Source organism: Dermacentor andersoni, chromosome 11 (genome assembly GCF_023375885.2).
Source record: "Dermacentor andersoni chromosome 11, qqDerAnde1_hic_scaffold, whole genome shotgun sequence".
NCBI lineage: Eukaryota > Metazoa > Arthropoda > Arachnida > Ixodida > Ixodidae > Dermacentor > Dermacentor andersoni.
The window spans coordinates 1,475,620-1,496,326 of record NC_092824.1 but is presented as its reverse complement, the minus strand read 5'-3'; the positions used below and the strand labels follow the sequence as shown (position 1 = coordinate 1,496,326).

At 48.7% G+C, this 20,707-nt stretch overlaps 1 protein-coding gene across 3 annotated transcripts in view; it reads right to left on the bottom strand.

Annotated features, from left to right (window-relative positions):
* The window catches only part of LOC126517808 (receptor-type tyrosine-protein phosphatase kappa-like), a 472,380-nt gene that overhangs the window by 236,462 nt on the left and 215,211 nt on the right, over positions 1–20,707 (bottom strand). For all 3 annotated transcript variants that reach the window (XM_050167603.3, XM_055064334.2, XM_072285643.1), the window contains one exon: positions 10,626–10,819. In XM_050167603.3, the coding sequence (XP_050023560.1) occupies positions 10,626–10,819 (194 nt within the window). The remainder of the gene's footprint in view (positions 1–10,625; positions 10,820–20,707) is intronic.

Here is a 20,707-nt window from a genome sequence, read left to right as displayed (position 1 = left end):
AGGAAAATGTCCCGCTGTTTGGCCTCGGGTGTGTCGTTTGCCCGGAAGAACACGTGGACTTGCTCCTCGTAAATTTGCCAGGCGGACCCATCTCCCTCGAACGGCTCGAGCCTTCCGTACAGCGGCATGGCGACAGCAACGGGGGGCGGTGTTTCGCCGCTCGCGGCGGCGTGGGACGCTCCGTAGGTACTCGTCGCCAGCTTCTTCGCCAGAGTCACGAGGATCCCATCCTCGTCGCCAGTGTCACAATCCACCCCGGGTCGTGAACAAGGGAGGGCTTCTCAGCGTGGTGGTGCTGAAAGATTACTGACCGGCGAGCTGCCGTGCTCGTCGGTGTTTATTGTGGTGCGGGTGACCACTGTTGCCTGCCGAGCTATAGCAGGCCGCCGAGCTTGGCGGGTGAACCAAGATTATGTCCGAGGGGGCGTCACCTACTTGCTACAATAACAAATATTCTAACGCCCTAAGCCACTTGAGCTATCTCATCCATATTACTAATTATATTGCCGACTTTGTCTCTTACCGCGTACATCTGATTCTTGCCTATTCCTAGTTTCTTCTTCACGGCTTTTAGGCTTCCTCTGTTCCTGAGAGCATGTTCAATTCTATCCATAAGGAAGTATAATATGAATATAATATGGGCGTAACCGGGCTGATGATGATGATGTCCTTGGTAGCTTGCGATTCGCTGATGATATTGCCTTGCTTAGTAACTCAGGGGACCAATTGCAATGCATGCTCACTGACCTGGAGAGACAAAGCAGAAGGGTGAGTCTAAAAATTAATCTGCAGAAAACTAAAGTAATGTTTAACAGTCTCGAAAGGGAACAGCAGTTTACGATAGGTAGCGAGGCACTGGAAGTGGTAAGGGAATACATTTACTTAGGGCAGGCAGTGACCACGGATCCGGATCATGAGACTGAAATAACCAGAAGAATAAGAATGGGCTAGGCTGCGTTTGGCAGGTATTCCCAGACCATGAACAGCAGGTTGCCATTATCCCTCAAGAGCAAAGTGTATAACAGCCGTGTCTTACCAGTACTCACGTACGGTGCAGAAACCTGGAGGCTAACGAAAAGGGTTCTACTTAAATTGAGGACGACGCAACGAGCTATGGAAAGAAGAATGATGTGTGTAACGTTAAGGGATAAGAGCAGATTGGGTGAGGGAACAAACGCGAGGTAATGACATCTTAGCTGAAATCAAGAAAAAGAAATGGGCATGGGCAGGACATGTAATGAGGAGCGATGATAACCGATGGTCATTAAGGGTTACGGACTGGATTCCAAGGGAAGGGAAGCGTAGCAGAGGGCATCAGAAAGTTAGGTGGGCGGATGAGATTAAGAAGCTTGCAGGGACAACATAGCGACAATTAGCGCATGACCGGGGTAGTTGGAGAAGTATGGGAGAGGCCTTTGCACTGCAGTGGACGTAAGCAGGCCGATGATTATAATTCTAATGCCCCCCCAAACATACATAAACAGCCTACAAAAGCACCACCCAATATTACCAAGTAACAAGCGCCTGACAAAAGCGTTCCCGGATGTGCCATCGCCGCAGCAGACACCTCGAAGACGCAATAAACGCATGTGGACGCCCAGGTGCAAAACCTGCAGGCACCTTCAATGTGACATTAAAATTAAAAGCACCACAAATAGTTATACACACCAAGTGAAAACTAGCCTTAGTTGTACAAGTCCGGATGTGATTTAAGTGCTTCAATGTTCTCTCTGTAAGAAACAATATTTTGGCGAAACAGGACAATCAATGAACGCCAGATGAAACGGACATCGCGTGGGCACCGCTAAAAAGCCTCCCAACTCCGTCACCAAGCATTTCAACCGAACAAGTCTTAACTTTGATCAACTTAAACTCTACATCTAGCAGTCCGATTTGCGTTCTGAAAGAGGAAGACAATACAGAGAATCATACCTTATCCGTATGTTAAAGACGGGGCAACCAAAATGCATAAACGTTTCAAACAGAGCTTTAGATTCTATTCGCTATGCTAAATTTCAAGCTATAGGCAAGAATACTTAGCTTGGTTGCTTATCGGTTTTTTCCCTCCTTTTCTTTCCCTTTTTTCTTTTACTTATATATTTATTTCATTTCAATAAATTTTAGTTTTGTTTCACGAGCACCCTTTTCTGCACCTCCCTCTATTATCTCTTTCAGAGACACGATATCCAACGACCTCCCGCGACGCCGGATATAGGGGGAGCTGTGCACACGGCCATGCCGCCGGCTCTCTGCAGAGCACTCCTCTATCTCTATTCTACACCATCGCCGATAACACACCTTCGGTTGTTGCCGCACCCCTCCGCCTTAGCCCCTCTCTCCTTTGGAAGAACCCTACCTATACATACTATGCCAGGGAAAGCATATGTGGCCTTGAAAAAGACAAGTCCACTTGTCGAAACGTTGGCTCCGGCTTTTACCTTGTTCTCGTTTTGCTAATCATCTGGTAATATCATTGTACTTCATGAATTGTTTAGGTTTTCTGTAGTTGAATCCAGTGCCACGATTGGAAAGAAACGTCTTAGGTTTCCTAGCGAGGAAAGCGCTTTTGAGGCTGTGCCTTCAGAGACCCAAGTGATCGATGCAGGTTGGTACGAGCTGGAACTACTTGAGTGCTAGCTTATTTCTTGTTCAAAAGCATAGAGAACAGCATCAATGTGTGGCATAAGTCAGGGAAGCCTCAGCATTTGAATGCTGATATTTGAGACACGCGGTAGCCCTCGCTAATATGCCTTCGTTCAGGCTAGTTTGGCCGGTAATGTCCGGTGACGACATATAATATTAATGAAAAAAACATATACCGCTTCCTGAGTGCCGAAGAAAGCGAAATTGATCTCAGTTTGTCGAGAGAGGTACTTGTCTTAGAAAAAAAGTACGGAAGCGCCTTTCATCAGGGCCTGCAGTATTGTAAAACAAATAATAAATAAATAAATAAATCCACAGAAGTACTTCTTGCGCATTTTGCCGAATTCACATTTTAGTTAGCTACAACAGGAAAGTTGTAGTGGCTACGGCTCTAAAAATATTTCCGTTGCTTTTCTTAAGATTGAACCGCGACATACCCAGCGGAATTTCATCAACAATCCGCCTATTCACAGATGACTACGTGCTTTAGCATCACGTTAATAGCTACCAAGATCACGTATATCTGAAGAATGGCTTAAACCTAATTTAAAACTGGTGCTCAAAGAGGATGATGAAGCTTAATGTTTAAAAATGGATATTAATGCGTGTGTCTCGGAAACGGTTATATTAAAGTTATAGAGGAGCATGGCCTCTCTGTCCCGACGTGGGAGCGGCAAACTGCGAGCTAATCGCGCGTCCGTTCGTTTCGTTTCGTTTCGTTTCGTTTCGTTTCGTTTCGTTTCGTTTCGTTTCGTTTCGTTTCGTTTCGTTTCGTTTCGTTTCGTTTCGTTTCGTTTCGTTTCGTTTCGTTTCGTTTCGTTTCGTTTCGTTTCGTTTCGTTTCGTTTCGTTTCGTTTCGTTTCGTTTCGTTTCGTTTCGTTTCGTTTCGTTTCGTTTCGTTTCGTTTCGTTTCGTTTCGTTTCGTTTCGTTTCGTTTCGTTTCGTTTCGTTTCGTTTCGTTTCGTTTCGTTTCGTTTCGTTTCGTTTCGTTTCGTTTCGTTTCGTTTCGTTTCGTTTCGTTTCGTTTCGTTTCGTTTCGTTTCGTTTCGTTTCGTTTCGTTTCGTTTCGTTTCGTTTCGTTTCGTTTCGTTTCGTTTCGTTTCGTTTCGTTTCGTTTCGTTTCGTTTCGTTTCGTTTCGTTTCGTTTCGTTTCGTTTCGTTTCGTTTCGTTTCGTTTCGTTTCGTTTCGTTTCGTTTCGTTTCGTTTCGTTTCGTTTCGTTTCGTTTCGTTTCGTTTCGTTTCGTTTCGTTTCGTTTCGTTTCGTTTCGTTTCGTTTCGTTTCGTTTCGTTTCGTTTCGTTTCGTTTCGTTTCGTTTCGTTTCGTTTCGTTTCGTTTCGTTTCGTTTCGTTTCGTTTCGTTTCGTTTCGTTTCGTTTCGTTTCGTTTCGTTTCGTTTCGTTTCGTTTCGTTTCGTTTCGTTTCGTTTCGTTTCGTTTCGTTTCGTTTCGTTTCGTTTCGTTTCGTTTCGTTTCGTTTCGTTTCGTTTCGTTTCGTTTCGTTTCGTTTCGTTTCGTTTCGTTTCGTTTCGTTTCGTTTCGTTTCGTTTCGTTTCGTTTCGTTTCGTTTCGTTTCGTTTCGTTTCGTTTCGTTTCGTTTCGTTTCGTTTCGTTTCGTTTCGTTTCGTTTCGTTTCGTTTCGTTTCGTTTCGTTTCGTTTCGTTTCGTTTCGTTTCGTTTCGTTTCGTTTCGTTTCGTTTCGTTTCGTTTCGTTTCGTTTCGTTTCGTTTCGTTTCGTTTCGTTTCGTTTCGTTTCGTTTCGTTTCGTTTCGTTTCGTTTCGTTTCGTTTCGTTTCGTTTCGTTTCGTTTCGTTTCGTTTCGTTTCGTTTCGTTTCGTTTCGTTTCGTTTCGTTTCGTTTCGTTTCGTTTCGTTTCGTTTCGTTTCGTTTCGTTTCGTTTCGTTTCGTTTCGTTTCGTTTCGTTTCGTTTCGTTTCGTTTCGTTTCGTTTCGTTTCGTTTCGTTTCGTTTCGTTTCGTTTCGTTTCGTTTCGTTTCGTTCGTTCGTTCGTTCGTTCGTTCGTTCGTTCGTTCTCGCTACACTCGATCCAGGTATCCCAGGTGCAAGAACACCTGCACCTTGACGCCCTAACAATGCAAGCCTGGGCAGAAAATTTAGTAAATGCTGCAGCAGACGCGTCGAGATTTCATCAGAAAGAATTCATCTTTGTCACCACACTCTGTTAGACAATTGGCTTACGAAACATTCGTGCGTGCACAAAGCTCCAATGTGCTTCACATATTTCTAATAACCCACGTAACATTTACCTCAAACACACCACAGTGAGAAGGTGCGCTGCACAATTTACATGTTCTTGTTAAGATTACAAGCACAGTTTCAGTGAAATGAAATGTTCCCTCAGTCTCTCTTCTGTAGCATACCGATGACGGATCTGCCTATTCCACAGGATATACTATACTTTGCCACATTTACATGGAGCGCTGCTTCTACCATCCGTCCGCACTTGTCGTCTTTACGATTCAATCAGCGTTCCGCAATCCGGCGGTTCTACGACCAACTCGTTTTTGCCTATTACTATAGCCGAATGAAATAAACTACCCTAAGAAACGTAAGCACGTAAAACACAACTTATGTGACCATAGTATTAGCTACACCTCAGCTTTCCTGTTGCTTCCTCAATGATGGTTTGTTTTTCCATCTTATTTTTCTGTACCAAGTGTTTCTGAAATGCGCTTTCCGCTCCACTGTGTGTAAGATGTGTAATATTTTTTTCGAAGTTTGTCTTTAGTGGTCTCTATTAAACCCTGTGCATCCTGTTGTTTGTCAGCTTCTTTTATTCATTAAATGACTTCCCACATGTTATTGCCCACTTTTTATCTTGCATCACTCACCAATTTCAGTGCGTCATGTATATGTGCTCCCCCTCTCCGCTATGCAATACCCAAGCAGGGACCTTTAAGGTGTCAAAGTGTTTATTGACAGGGTACGCTAGGAGTGAGAGGTCGAACTCGGTGCGGAAGTCAAACCCTGCGAGCAGTACGTCGCGGATGGTAGGCGCTAGTGGTCCTGTGGACGACGTGACACTCCTTCAGAAGCGACGTCATGACTTCAGATAGAAAAGTGCGGCCTCGATCACTAAGAAATTCCCGAGGGGCTCCGTGACGAAGAACAAAATGCCGCAGTATGAATGATCCAACGTCTTGGGCAGTGGCAGATGGAAGTGCAGCGGTTTCTGCATAGCGTGTGAGGTGATCCACTGCAACGATAATTCAGCGGTTGCCAGCCACGGTACCAGGAAGTGGACCGTAAAGGTCGATTCCAACGCGATCAAAAGGACTGGAAGGACAAGGAAGCGGCTGCAAAGGTGCGGCAGTGGAAATTGGAACCGACTTTACGCGCTGGAAGTCGAGGGAGCAGCGCGCGTACTTGCGAACGAACTTGTACATGACAGGCCAATAATACCGGAGCTTAAGGCGGGTGTCGGTCTTTAACACGCGACCGTGTGCACATTGGGGATCAGCGTGAAACGATGCGCATAAATCAGCCCGAAGATGATGCAGTATTACGAGGAGCCATTGCCGAATCTCTGGGTGATAGTTGCGACGGTAGAGGAGTTGGTCGCGAACAACAAAGTGATGCGTTTGCCACCGTAGCGTCCTACATGCTATAACACTGGCAGGATCAGCGAGAAACTCCAAAAGCGAAAAAATCCACGGGCCTTTGTTCTGCTCAGAGCGTATGTCATCGATGGCAAGTGCTGACAGGACAAAGTTGAGTGTGCAAAGACTGTGCGCGTCAGGTGAAATGGGCGAGCGGGAGAGAGCGTCGGCATCGGTATGCTTGCGTCCAGAGCGGTGCACGACCCGGATGTCGCACTCTTGCAAACGGAGCGCCCAGCGTGCGAGGCGGCCGGAGGGGTCTTTCAATGAGGAGAGCCAGCACAGCGCTTGGTGGTTCGTTACTACATCAAATTGGCGGCCGTATTAGTAAGGTCGAAATTTCAGAAGGGCCCAGAGTATGGCTAAACACACCTTTTCTGTAACAGAGTAGGTTAGCTCCGACTTTGTCAGCATGCGGCTAGAATAAACAACGACGTATTCTTCAAGACCACGTTTGCGTTGGGCAAGAACCGCCCCAAGGCGAACTCCACTAGCATCTGTATGGACCTCAGTTGGGGCAGCCGGATCAAAATGTCGCAAAATAGAAGGAGAGGTGAGCAGATGGCGGAGGGTCGTGAACGAGTCGTCGCATGCTTTCGACCAGGGGGATAGGGCATTGTCTTCAGCCAGCAGTTGATTAAAAGGGGCGATGATCATAGTGAAGTTCTTCACGAAGCGGCGAAAATAGGAGTAGAAGCCGACGCAACTGCGTGGTGTCTTCAGGTTGGTGGGTTTGGGCAACTCCGCAACTGCACAGAGTCTTCCAGGATCCGGAAGCACACTTTCTTTGGATACGACGTGGCCAAAGATGGTAAGCTTACGGGCAGCAAAGAAGCATTATTTTTACATTAAGCTGCAGACCAGCCTTAGTAAGGCAGCCTAATACCTCTCTTAGTCGTTGGAGGTGAGTCGCGAAATTAGGTGAGAACACAACGACATCATCTAGGTAGCACAAACACGTGTGCCACTTGAGATAGCGCAAGATGCTTTCCATCATACGCTCGAAAGTATTGGGTGCATTATATAGGCCGAATGGCATGACATTAAGTTCGTATAATCCGTCCGGTGTGACGAAGGCGGTTTTCGAGCGCTCAGCCTCTGCCATGGGGACTTGCCAATATCCAGACAGCAAATCCAAAGAGGAAAAGAACTCGGCACCTTTCAAACAGTCAAAAGCGTCCTGTATGAGCGTAATTTCGTTAGGGTGTCTGTAGTCTACGCAGAAGCGAATAGAACCATCTTTCTTTTTTACGAGGACGACTGGCGACAACCACGGGCTGTGGGACGGCTGAATCATGCCACGCCGAGGCATATCGCTCACTTGTTCGTCGATGACACGGCGTTCCGAAGCTGAGACATGGTAAGGATGCTGCCGGAGTGAGGAGTGCGAACCGGTGTCGATGCTGTGCGATACTGTGGTGGTGCGGCCGAGATAATGTTGATGGAAGTCGAAGGAGGCGGTAAATTCGCGTAGGAAGCTGATAAGTTGCGCGCGTTGTGTGGTTGTCAGATCACCGGAGATTGACTGATGGAAGCAATTCAACGGATGGCGATTCGCCCTTTCGAGGGCAGCGAGGACGTTGAATGTGCGTCGTCGGGAGCATCAAAGAGCATTGAAGAATCCACAGTTTGCACGTAACCGAGGCACTCTCCGCGATGCAAAGTAATCGGCAGGAAATACACACTGCACACACACATGACACCACGTCCGGCATTGAGGGCGATGACGGCAAAGAGCAACGGAAGGGAACGGCGACGGACGAAGAAGTCACATGGCGTGAAAAGCACAGTTGCGTAACGTGCTGATGCACAAGATACGGGGACGACGGCGGCTGACTGCAGAGGGATATCAGTAACTTCGGCCACAAGCATTTTTGTAGACGTCACGGGATCTTGGTCCACGGCTTCATCGGCAAGAAAAGACAACTCCACTTCGGCGCGGGCACAGTCAATGATCGCGTTGTTTGACGGAAGGAAATCGCAGCCTAGGATAACATCGTGGGAGCAGGACGGCAGCAGAACAAATTCAATGATATGAAACCACTCCTCGATGACAACACGTGCAGTGGAGGCTCCCAATGGTTCGACAGGCTGTGCGTTCGCAGTACTCAAATACACTCCGGAGAGTGACGTCGTAACTTTACCTATTCGTCGGCAAAGTCCTGCGCGTAACACCGAAATTGCTGCGTGCGTGTCGACCAGTCCGAATGTTCGAATCCCTTCACGTATACCTCAATGGCGTTGCAGGGGTCATTTCGAGGCGTTTGGTAAATCGAAGGGGACGCAGTTCTCGTCTCGGGAACTGGGACACTTAGTTTCCCTGTGATAGAGGGCTAGGCCGGCGTCTCATCGGTGAGATGGAGCGACGGCGTGGGGATGGGGAACGACGAGCATGGTTGAGAACAGGGGTTTCATCCGGTGGCACAGGAGATTGTAGCTGTCGAGGGGCGTAAGTGCTCATGGGTTGGCGGTTATCACAAATATGCAGCATGCAGCGTTCACAAAATCGGAATAAGTTTCCCGGAATAACACAATGGTAACAAATTGCGCGGTTGTTCGCGGTACGCCAAGGATTTGGCTGACGTGGTAGCTGTGGTGTAGGCGGTGAGAAAGGAATAGGGGACGGTCGAGCAACAGCTTGGGGTTAACAGTTAGGCTTGGGGAGGTGGACGTGAAGCGAACGGCGGCCTTGCAGCGACGTCAGCATACATCAGGAGCGCCGCGACTGTAGACGGTTGAATAACAGCTGGCAGGCGCTCGGCGACTTGCTCCTTGATGACGCTCTGTAACCCCGGTGTCACTGGAGAGTATGTTTGCGCGTTCCTAAAGGGCACAAGGGAAAGCTGCCGAGCAACTTCTCGTACGAACTCCTTTATCTGGTGCATTAGAGGAGACTCGTCAACATCTAGCGTCAGACATGAGACAGCAGCGAATTCTGAGGACGGGTGTCCTGTGATTACTCGCTGCCTTCGAAGTTCGTCGTAACTCTGGCACAGTGCAATGACGACAGACACTCTGGTCGGGTTTCGGGCGTCCAACATTTCAAAGGCGTCGTCCTCAATTTCCTTGAGGATATGCCTGGTCTTGTCGCCTTCTGGCATCATTGTGTCGACTCTGTTGCACAGATTGACGACGTCTTCGATGTAGCTGGTGAAATTTTCACCTGTTTGCTCGGCGCGACCACGCAGACGTTATTCGGCCTGGAGTTTGCGGACAGCAGGACGGCCAAAGACTTCCGTGAAGTTGGTCTTGAACGCCGACCATGTCGGTATGTCGAATTCGTGGTTACGATACCACAAATATGCAACGTTGCTCAAGTAGAAAATTACGTTGTTGAGCTTTGCCGTATCGTCCTAGAGGTTGTGCGCCTGACTCTGTCGCACGAGGCGTGCCAGTCCTCGACGTCCTGAGCACCACTACCCGCAAAAATAACAGGATCCCGCTGACGCTGCATGCCAGGACAGATGACAGTTGGTGCCGTGACTGCAGCTTGTTGAGCTGGATTGGCAGACATGGTTCGAGAAGGCTGGGCAGGATGGTCCGGCATGGGCGGAGATGGTTGAAAAGTTCAGCTTCGAACTTCCAGCGCTGACGGAGTCGTACCCCGCACTCTCCACCAAATGTCAAGGTGTTTATTGGCACGGTACGCAAGCAGTGAGAGGTCGAACTTGGTAGGGTAGTCAAACCCTGCGAGCAGTCAGAATCAGCCCCGTGCATAAAGCACTGGTGATGCGCCTGACCGATCGGCACTTCTTAGTAACATTTCATACGCTGGAGATGCGCCGCGCTAACTGGCCCTTCCCCGTTACAAAGAGAATAATGAATGATGACATGAATTGGCGCGACGCCTGAGCTTGGATGAGGTTATTGATCGGTAATGTGTATCGAAAAACAAACCTTTGGTAATAGCGTTAATTTTCGTCTATTCCTTATGTCTATGTCCTAGTTCTTTAGCAGAATTTTCCGCTCAACATGATAGGCCAGCGAGCTCAACAGTCAGCCGTGAAAGTGATGTTTACAAGATAACGAAAAACTGAAAATTCATGACGATGGTCTACACTATATGATGCAAGTAATAGGTCGGAAAGCAACACTGCCCTCCATCCCTGGATAATGAAATTGACCAGCAGTTTATACATGTGACTCAGTGCCTTCCATACGAAATTAATCATTGCGATCAACTTCAGTAGGTCTCACGGAAATTGTGAAGTACGCACGGTGCTGAAACTAAAAGCAGCAGCTTTGTGCCTTCACACATTGTGTCAAGCAGTCACACACAAGCACAGTGTCCGGCAAGCGGCAGTGATACAAAATGGGAGAAAATAATCACACTGTGCCCCATACAAGCCCACACGCGGAGCCTCACCGCGAGTTGTTCCTTGAAGCCCCCGGACTCTTTCATGGCGGTGACGTATCTCTCCAAGTCTTCGGTCGGTACAACATGCTGCTTTTCGGCACCAGGGGGCGTCTCGTACTTATGAATCACCAGCGTAACCTTGCCGTTGCTATCGCCTTCGTCACCAGGGACATCAACCATTTCTGCCGGCCGTGCAGCCACACCTGCAGACAAGCAGACGACGTCTCAGTAACGATAAACGGATAGCTGGAAAGCAGGGCACGAGGGAGGCATCGCTGCTGTATTTTAGTGGCACGTGCTTTGAGTGACTCTTCTTTCTTGCGCAGCACTTCCGGTTCACCTCCTGTGACCACCGTGGACGAAATTCAAGATAAATCAGAAAAAGAAAGCAAAATAGTACGGTACAAAATTTCTCGGTTTCATTATATATGTGATATCAGGGCATAATGTTAGTTCCCAATTGAGTCACTGACGTCTCTGCAATAAATAGGATTAATTAGAAATAGCTGATTAACGCACACCAAAGCCCCGCATCGTAGACATTAGGGACCCGCACGTGAGCACGACTTTGGCGAAATTCCTGCAAACCCGTAAGTAGAAAGCAGAAGTAATGAACCCACTAATGACGTCGCACACAAGAAGGTGGCGAGATATTTAACTGGCTAATTAATTTTTTTTATTTACTCATACTGTTGGCCTGTCGGCCGTTACAGGGTGGGTCAAAGCAGCACTTCAACAATTAGTAGAATACATGGTATTACAATAATACATACAGCACACAAACAAAAATCAATAGCAGTATTTCGCGAATTAGTACAGTACATGACTAAGGCAGTACAGAATATTGTTTTAATAGGGGAACATAAGCGAACAAAGAAGATACATAGGCGAAATATTCTGCAGATACTCCGATCAATATTGCCACGACAAACTTGGTGACATTCAAGTTGAGCGCCCTTTGCATTGGGCACTGTGCACGCCGCACAGTGGTGTTGTTCAGTTACAACAGGCAGCGATCTTCGTGGCACGGGCAGCCAGTTGGACCCGGCTCGCATGCGGCACGCGCACGAGGTGTCACGCGAGGAGAAGAGGAAGACGGTTCGAGCCCAGTCTGGGAACGCGACTGCCGCGGATTTCTTCACGACCGCAGTTACATTTACTTTTGGGCACAAGTTCGCCTTTAATAAATATCCTTGTTTTACTAACATCGTTACATTTCTGGTGGAGGTGCTGGGTATGAGTCGAAGCCCCACGAACGAAAGTCAGCGTAGCCCCGACAACCCGCGAGTCCATCCCGTGGAACTGACACCTGTACACCAGCGGACCAGCCGCCGTCTTCGAGGTGACTCGCCCGAATTCGGCCCTCTTCTCTTCTTGCCAAGAGAAACTCCCACAACGGACCACGCCACAATGACTACCCAGGTAACACCGGCACAGCTAGTCGTAAGCCAACCTCGCAAGCCGCCAACATTCCATGGTGACTCGTTCGAAGACGTGGAAGATTGGTTGGAACTGTTCGAGAGAGTGGCGAGCTTTAATGAATGGAGTGAGAGACAGAAGCTCCGTAACGTATATTTCGCTTTGGAAGACTTCGCAAAAACGTGGTATGAAAACCACGAACCCTCCTTGACCTCTTGGGAGGAATTTCGACGACAACTGCTAGCGACGTACGCCAGCTCGGATCGTAAAGAAAAGGCTGAAATCGCACTTCAAACCAGGAACCAGCTCACAAACGAGAACGTGGCGATGTACATCGAGGACATGTCCCGCCTGTTCAAGCGTGCTGATCCCATCATGAGTGAAGATAAGAAGCTGCGCCATCTCATGCGTGGAGTAAAGCAGGAACTCTTCGCAGTTCTCGTCCGCAACCCACCGCGCACGGTCGCCGAGTTCAGATGTGAAGCAACGACCATCGAAAAGACGCTGGAACAGCGGGCTCGGCAATACAACCGTGAGGCAAGCTGCGCACCTGTCCATGTCCTCCCTGGAGGCCTGCCAAACGACCTGGGAGCCCTGCGGGAGCTTGTCCGGTCAGTGATCAGGGAAGAGCTCAACAAGTTGCAGATACCTCAGGCTCCAGCTGCACTATCTATCATCGATGTTGTCCGGGACGAGCTCAGGAACGTCATACGGGATCCAGAGCGTGAGCCACAGCCGACGCGGCGCATCCCAACGTACGCCGACGTACTCGGGCAACCCGCGGTACACAGTAGTGGAGCAGTTGCGACGACCGTTCCCTACCCGCCTACAGTACGCAGTGAACCTCGTCTACTGGAACCACCGGCTGCCTATCAGCCTTTAGCACGCAGTGCACCTCGTTTTGTGGAACAAAGGCCCCTGAAAAGTGACGTCTGGCGTGACCACGAGCGCAGGCCTCTGTGTTTCCACTGCGGAGAAGCGGGTCACCTGTATAGGTTCTGCCCGTACCGTCAAGTTTGGTTAAGGGGTTTTCCCTTAAGCGCACCATGCCCCCGAAACGGTGAACGGCCAGCGGAGATCGAAGAATACTTGTCGACGCGCCAAAGCCCCGTTACTCCTCGCCAACGTCAACCACGATCACCGTCGCCCATGCGCTACCGATCGCCTAGCCCACGCGCGTCTCCAAGATTGCCTAGGCGTCGTTCACCAAGCCCACACCAGGAAAACTGAAGCAAGCGACCTGTGGAGGTGAGGCCGCTGATAACCAGAGTTACGAAGATCCTCCAACGCGATTCCAGTGCGGTGACGAGACAGTTCCAGTCTACAGGTGCAGGAACGAAACGATTACGTCAGATTTGCGGTTGATAATAGACGGATGCGAGCTGAAAGCCTTAGTCGACACCGGCGCTGATTATTCGGTAGTCAGCTTCAAGATGGCGAAGCACCTTAAAAAAGTTGTGACGAAGTGGACTGGTCCGCAGATACGCACGGCAGGTGGTCATCTTATTACGCCCCTTGGCCGATGCACCGCAAGACTTACGATAAAAGGCTTCACTTACGTTTCTGACTTTATTGTACTGCCAGAATGTTCACGGGAACTTATATTGGGAATGGATTTTCTACAAGCTAACGGCGCCATAATTAACCTACGTAGGTCCAGTGTATCTTTCTCGACAAAACAAGCTATACCTGTGGAAGAATCAGAGGAGCGACGTCTCGCTGCACTCCGCGTCGTTGACGATGACGTAACTGTGCCGCCACGCTGTAGTATAATGGTTCTTGTGGAGAACGAAAGATTTTCCGACCGCGAAGGCATAGCGGATGGCAACATAGAGCTCCTTTTCAACAAAGGTATTTGCGTGGCTCGGGGCCTTGTTCAGTTAAGCGATGGCCGTGCAAATGTCGCACTTACAAATTTCGGTAATGAATTCCAACACATCGCACAAGGAACAGCTATTGCCTATTTCCACGAGTTCTGTGAAGCGACCGAATTATGCAGCCTAACTACGTCAACTGCCCTGCCAGGAACCCGCAGTGTCGACAGATCAATTACCGTCAACCCGAGACTCCCGGAAGCCCAAAAGAAACAGATATATGCCCTGATAAAGGATTTTTCTGACTGCTTCTCTACGTCCTCGAAGGTACGGCGCACGTCTGTTGCGAAGCACAGAATCATAACAGAGGACGCCGCAAGACCGGTATGCCAACACCCGTATCGAGTTTCACCAAAAGAAAGGGAGATCATCAAGAAGCAAGTAGAGTAGATGCTTTCAGATGACGTTATTCAGCCTTCCAGCAGTCCATGGGCGTCTCCGGTAGTGCTCGTTAAGAAAAAAGATAACACACTTCGATTCTGCGTCGACTACCGTAAACTGAACAGCGTAACCAAGCGGGATGTGTACCCCCTTCCGCGTATCGACGATACGTTAGATCGGCTCCGATGTGCAAAGTTTTTCTCCTCCCTGGATCTCAAGAGTGGATAGTGGCAAATAGAGGTGGATGAACGGGACCGTGAAAAGACAGCATTCGTAACCCCTGATGGCCTCTACGAATTCAAAGCACTTCCATTCGGCCTCTGTTCCGCGCCCGCAACGTTCCAGCGAATGATGGACTCTGTGCTTGCAGGATTGAAGTGGCAGTCATGCTTAGTGTATTTGGATGATGTGGTCGTATTTTCCACCACATTTGACCAACATCTAGAGCGCCTGCGACTAGTATTAGAAGCTATTCGCGCAGCAGACTTGACAATTAAGCCGGAAAAATGTCAATTCGGCTTCGATGAACCTCGGTTTCTCGGACACGTCATCAGTGCTGAAGGCGTTCGGCCAGATCCCGAAAAGACAGCAGCTGTTGCGAGGTTCCCGACAGCCACAGACAAAAATTCAGTGCGACGTTTCTTGGGTTTATGCGCATACTACAGAAGATTTGTGGAAAACTTTTCAAACATTGCTGAGCCCCTTACAATACTGACAAAAGAAGATCAACCTTTCATGTGGAAAAGCGAACAACAAGACGCCTTTGACGAGTTAAGGAAACGCCTGCAAGCTTCTCCAATCCTTGCCCATTTTGATGAGACAGCCGACACTGAAGTTCATACCGATGCGAGTAACGTCGGCCTCGGTGCCATACTGGTGCAGTGGAATAACGGCCAGGAGAAAGTAATTGCTTATGCCAGCCGCAAGCTCTCGAAAGCAGAGGCAAACTACTCCGCAACCGAGAAAGAGTGCCTTGCAGTCATTTGGGCAATATGTAAATTTCGGCCGTACCTCTATGGTACGCCATTCAGAGCAGTCAGCGATCACCATTCGCTTTGCTGGCTGGCAAATCTCAAGGATCCATCCGGACGACTAGCAAGATGGAGCCTTAGGCTTCAAGAGTATGACATTACTGTCGTATACCGATCCGGGAGGAAACACAGCGATGCCGACTGCTTGTCCCGCGCACCCGTCGAGACAACTGTGTCAGAAGAAGAGGATTTCCCGTTCCTTGGTATTGTTGACGCGTCACAAATTGCTCAACAACAACGAGATGACCCGGAATTGCTTCCACTTATACAGCGCCTGGAGGGACTCGACGTTCAACTCCCGCGTATTTTCTCTAGGGGGCTATCCTCGTTCTGTCTGCGAGGAAGTGTCCTCTACAAGAGAAACTTCGAGAACAGCGAGACAAAGTTTTTACTTGTCGTACCCACATCTATGCGAGAAGAAATTTTGCATGCATGTCACGATGAGCCGACGTCTGGACACATGGGCGTGAGCCGTACAGTCGCCAGGATTCGTCTGAAATACTACTGGCCCAAGTTATTAGCATCAGTGCAGCACTACGTCAAGACTTGTCGCGAGTGTCAAAGGCGCAAGACTCCATCCGTAAAACCGGCCGGCCTCCTCCAGCCAATAGAGCCACCAAAAGCCCCATTCCAACAAGTCGGTATGGACCTCCTTGGACCCTTCCCAACGTCATCTTTAGGCAAAAAGTGGATAGTTGTGGCCACGGACTATCTGACCCGTTACGCGGAAACTGATTCCCTGTACAATGCAACGGCTGTCGAAGTTGCAAAATTCTTTGTCCATAATATCGTGCTCAGGCATGGCGCTCCCACAGTTGTTATTACCGATCGTGGAACGGCCTTTACTGCGGACTTAATGAAATGCTTGTTGCAAATGACACATACTGATCATCGGAAAACTACAGCGTACCACCCTCAGACAAACGGTTTAACTGAACGCCTCAACAGAACACTGACCGACATGCTTTCGATGTATGTCGACGTTGAACATAGGCTGTGGGACGAAATTTTGCCATACATCACCTTCGCATATAATACGGCCGTTCAGGAAACAACACGAGTCACCCCGTTTGAGCTTGTATTCGGCCGAGCAGTGACCACAACTTTGGATGCTATGTTGCCGTTAGATGACGAAAACCATAACTCATCTGACCTAGATGATTTCTTGCAACGAGCCGAGGAGGCACGACAGATGGCAAGGTACCGAATACGCCGCCAACAACGCATCGACTCCAGCCGGTACAACCAGCGCCGTAGTGAAGCTCATTACCAGCCCGGTGACAAGGTGTGGATATGGACCCCAGTGCGACGCCGTGGACTGTCTGAAAAGCTTCTGTGCTGATACTTCGGCCCTTACGAAATACTTCGTCGCATAAGCGACGTCGCTTACGAAGTGAAATCCGCTGGACACGAGAGCCCAAGACGGCGCAACTCCACGGAAGTTGTCCATGTTGTCCGCATGAAACCCTACCAGGAGAGGTCATGAACAAAAAAAAGAAAGTGAGATCCCACACGAACCCCTACTTCCTCTCACGCATCGGGCCGATGCGGTAAGGAGGGGGATAATGCCACGACAAACTTGGTGACATTCAAGTTGAGCGCCCTTTGCATTGGGCACTGTGCACGCCGCACAGTGGTGTTGTTCAGTTACAACAGGCAGCGATCTTCGTGGCACGGGCAGCCAGTTGGACCCGGCTCGCATGCGGCACGCGCACGAGGTGTCACGCGAGGAGAAGAGGAAGACGGTTCGAGCCCAGTCTGGGAACGCGACTGCCGCGGATTTCTTCACGACCGCAGTTACATTTACTTTTGGGCACAAGTTCGCCTTTAATAAATATCCTTGTTTTACTAACATCGTTACAATATGACTAAAAATGCAGCGTTAATAAAAGCGGTTATAAACCCCACCCCCCCTAAAAAAAAGAGGAAAAGGATGAGAAAGTATGCGTGCGTACATCTTTCAATGTTGCTTTAAGTTTTTCTCAAATTCTGCCGCACTGACGCTTTCTCGCGTTAACATCGGTAATTCATTCCATTCTTTATAGGTTCTTGGGAAGAAAAGAAGGAAAATGCGTAAGCGTTAATGTGCACCTGAGGTATTTGAAAAGTATTATATTTGCTTTTCCGCAGTGTTCTGCCTTGTCTTGCTATCAAATACTGTTCGCTGTTGATGTTGAATGTGTTTTTTGTGAGAAGAAAAAAGAACTTTAACCGAGCTATGCGCCTGCGTTCAGCGAGCGTAGGCAAGTTCAGCAAACCGAGCATTTCGGAGACTGAATCTGTATGAGAATAGCGCAATAGAATAAACCTTGCTGCTCGATGTTGAACTCTTTCCAGTCTCTCAATTAACCCTGACTTATAAGGGTCCCAGATTATGGTGGCATATCCTAACGTGGGTCGAAAGTACGTTAAATAAGCTGTTAGTTTTACTGACTGTGAGGCTAACTGCAATTTCCGTCGCAAGAACCAAAGCTTCTTTCCCGCAGTTTGGCATAATTTTGTAACGTGGTTCGACCAGCTTAAATTCGCAGATATATGTATGCCTAAGTATTTCAGCACGTCAACCATGGAAAGCACCGAAGAATTCACTGTGTAATTAAAGTCAAAAATATGATTTATTTTGTTCGTTATGCGCAATAAAACAGTTTTATTCTCATTTATTTTCATTTTCCATTTGTCACACCATTTTTCCAAAGCCCTAAGAGCGTCACTGAGCAATTTCTGATCTTCAGTGCTATTAATTTCTTTGTATAGTAAGCAATCATCGGCGAAAAGTCGCACCGTGATTCCTTCGTGAATTGCACAGGAAATGTTATTATTATATACTAAAAATAGTACAGGACCTAAGACAGACAGACCCCTGTGGGACACCAGACGTTACGTTCAACGGCTTTGATTTAATGTCTTCCACTTCTACGTATTGGGTTCTGCCCCGGACGTACGCGGTTATCCATTTTACTATTTTCGCGGTTATTCCCATATTAGTCAGTTTCACAATCAATTCTGCATGTACCACTCTGTCGAATGCTTTATGGAAAACAGTTGCCTGGCGTAGCCTGAACATCTGCCTAGCCGAGCGGATGTGACGTCCCTCCTCTCTCGCTTCTCTCCCGGAGCTCACCTGCTCACTCGCTTGCTCGGAACAGCTGCGTGCGCTAGCTCGTTACATGCTCTGACGTCAGCACCGGAGAGCGAGCGTAAGGGGCGCTTGGTGCACCGGTCGCTAGGGCGCTACACCCCGACAGGTGGCGCGCGCTGCGCATGCTCCTGGAGTGTAACTTGAGATTTTGTGGCGAATGGACGCGCTTTTCAGGGCTCCGTGGCGGCGACGAAATCATCTTTTTGTGCACGTCTGAGCTTGCTTCTGTCTCTTATTTGCTGATTTTCTGCCTTTAAAATAGTAATGAGGTGGTTTTCTTTTTCTTTCCTTTTTTACCTCGTATTTCGTGTGCGCGGGTGTGTTTCGTGTAGATTTGGTTTTGCAGGATGGTTAGAGCGTCCTTTCGCGCCACGTGCAGCCGGGTGGTACGCGAATTGTTTGTAGCCTTTAAATGGTAGCATGGAGGTGGCAAGACTAAAAGCCATTAGTGGCTTTACTGTGCGTGTTTTGGTAGGAAAGTGAGAACGTGGCCGCGCGGTTCAGCGCGTGCGACAACGTGTCATACGGGCATTGATTGCTTTTGAAACAGTCGCGAGAGTTGTTTTGCGAAATTTTGAAGATTTAGATCCTGTGCGTATCACTTTTTGCTAAAAGGCACGTGCTCTGCATTATTATAGTATTATAGTATTTGCATCAAAAACGCCGTGCAATACATGGCAAGAAAGCCGCGAAAGCAGGCAGTGCGCGGGGGCTCCCTCAAGGCAGAGGAGGGGACGGATGAGAATGGCCAGGGAACCAAGTCAATCAGCACACACTGTGATGTCGATGTTAGGCTCAAGAAAATGGAGGCTCTCCAGGAAGAGCTTGTCAAACAGGTGGAAGAGCTCAAAAATGAGCTAAATGGAGAGAATGAGAATGGAGAAGGAACCAAGTCGATCGGGACCTGCTGTGATGTCGATCGATGCTCGGGTAAAAAATGGAGGCTTTCCAGGAAGATCTTGTTAAACAGACGGCAGAGCTCAAAAATTAGTTAAATAGGGAGCGTGATGCAAGGAAGGGTGTTGAAAAATACTTGAAGCAGCCGAGGAAAAGCTAAACAGGGGGGCCATTGTGAAGCTAGAACGCAATCCTCCGAGGTGACAGAAAAGAAGTGATAACAAAGAGTGTGGAATGCGTGCAACGTGGTGAAGGGTTAGCTGGAAAGAGCAGCACCTACCTTGAGGCCGCCACGCGGAAAAAGCAGAACCTCAGGGGACAATGCTCACGGTCGAGTCCGAATCACGCGGAAAAGGACAAAGGGAAGCAGGGAGAGGTAGTGAGTGTGAAACAGTGATAATCGCCAGCGACTCAAACCTGGCTATGTGCTCAGAAGCAATTGAGGAGAGGGTGAAAGGCGATACGAGAGTGGCAGTAGGGACATTTCCAGGGAGGACACTCGGTTCTGGCACGGAGCGAGCAAAAGAAAAGCTTGCGACAGTGCCCACGGGTGCAACATTGTCATAGTAGCAGGTGGGCTAAATGACGTCCTAAACAGGAAAGGGACTGGACTATCCCAGCGCTTGGCGAAGGGGGTGGACGACTTGCGCGAGTTATCCCCTCAGGTGCAGATGGCGGTGTGCACAGTGCCGGAGGTGCCCGTACGTGACAGTCGCGTACAAAGAGCCGTATTGGCTGCTAATGAGGCAATATGGAAAATGAGCCGAGCGAAAAACTTCGAGGCTGTCGAAATAAACAGGGAAGTGAGGTGTGGTGGTTTTAAACGAGACGGCATCCACTTCAATTACAGGCTGGCACGAGAAGTAGGCTGGCGACTTGGTGGTCGCGCTGTTCCTGTTTTAGGGGGCCCACGGGCGCTCAGGAGGCCAGAGTAGGTGGTAACGAAGAAGGACCCCTAGGGGAACCTCAGAAGAGCATCATCGTCGATAAGAGAAAAAGGAGCAAAGCAAGAAAGAGAGCTTGCCATTCAATAGGCTATATAAACATAGGGCGGCAGAAGAAATGAAAAGTGGGCAGAGATTGAGGAGCAGTTAGAGAACAAATAGGGTTGTATGCGGTAACAGAAACGTACCTTAGAGACTCAGAAGAGCCGCCAGTTATTGAGAATTATGTTTGGAAAGGGTGCAACAGAACTAAGTCGGAAAGAAAGGGAGGGGGAGTTGGAATGTTTATCCATCAGGGAGCCAAATGAAAAACAGTAAATTCAAAATGTCAAGAGCATCTTTGGTTATGAACAATGAGTGGGAAACAAACTTGACTGGGCGTTACGTATTTGTGGACCGGAAATAA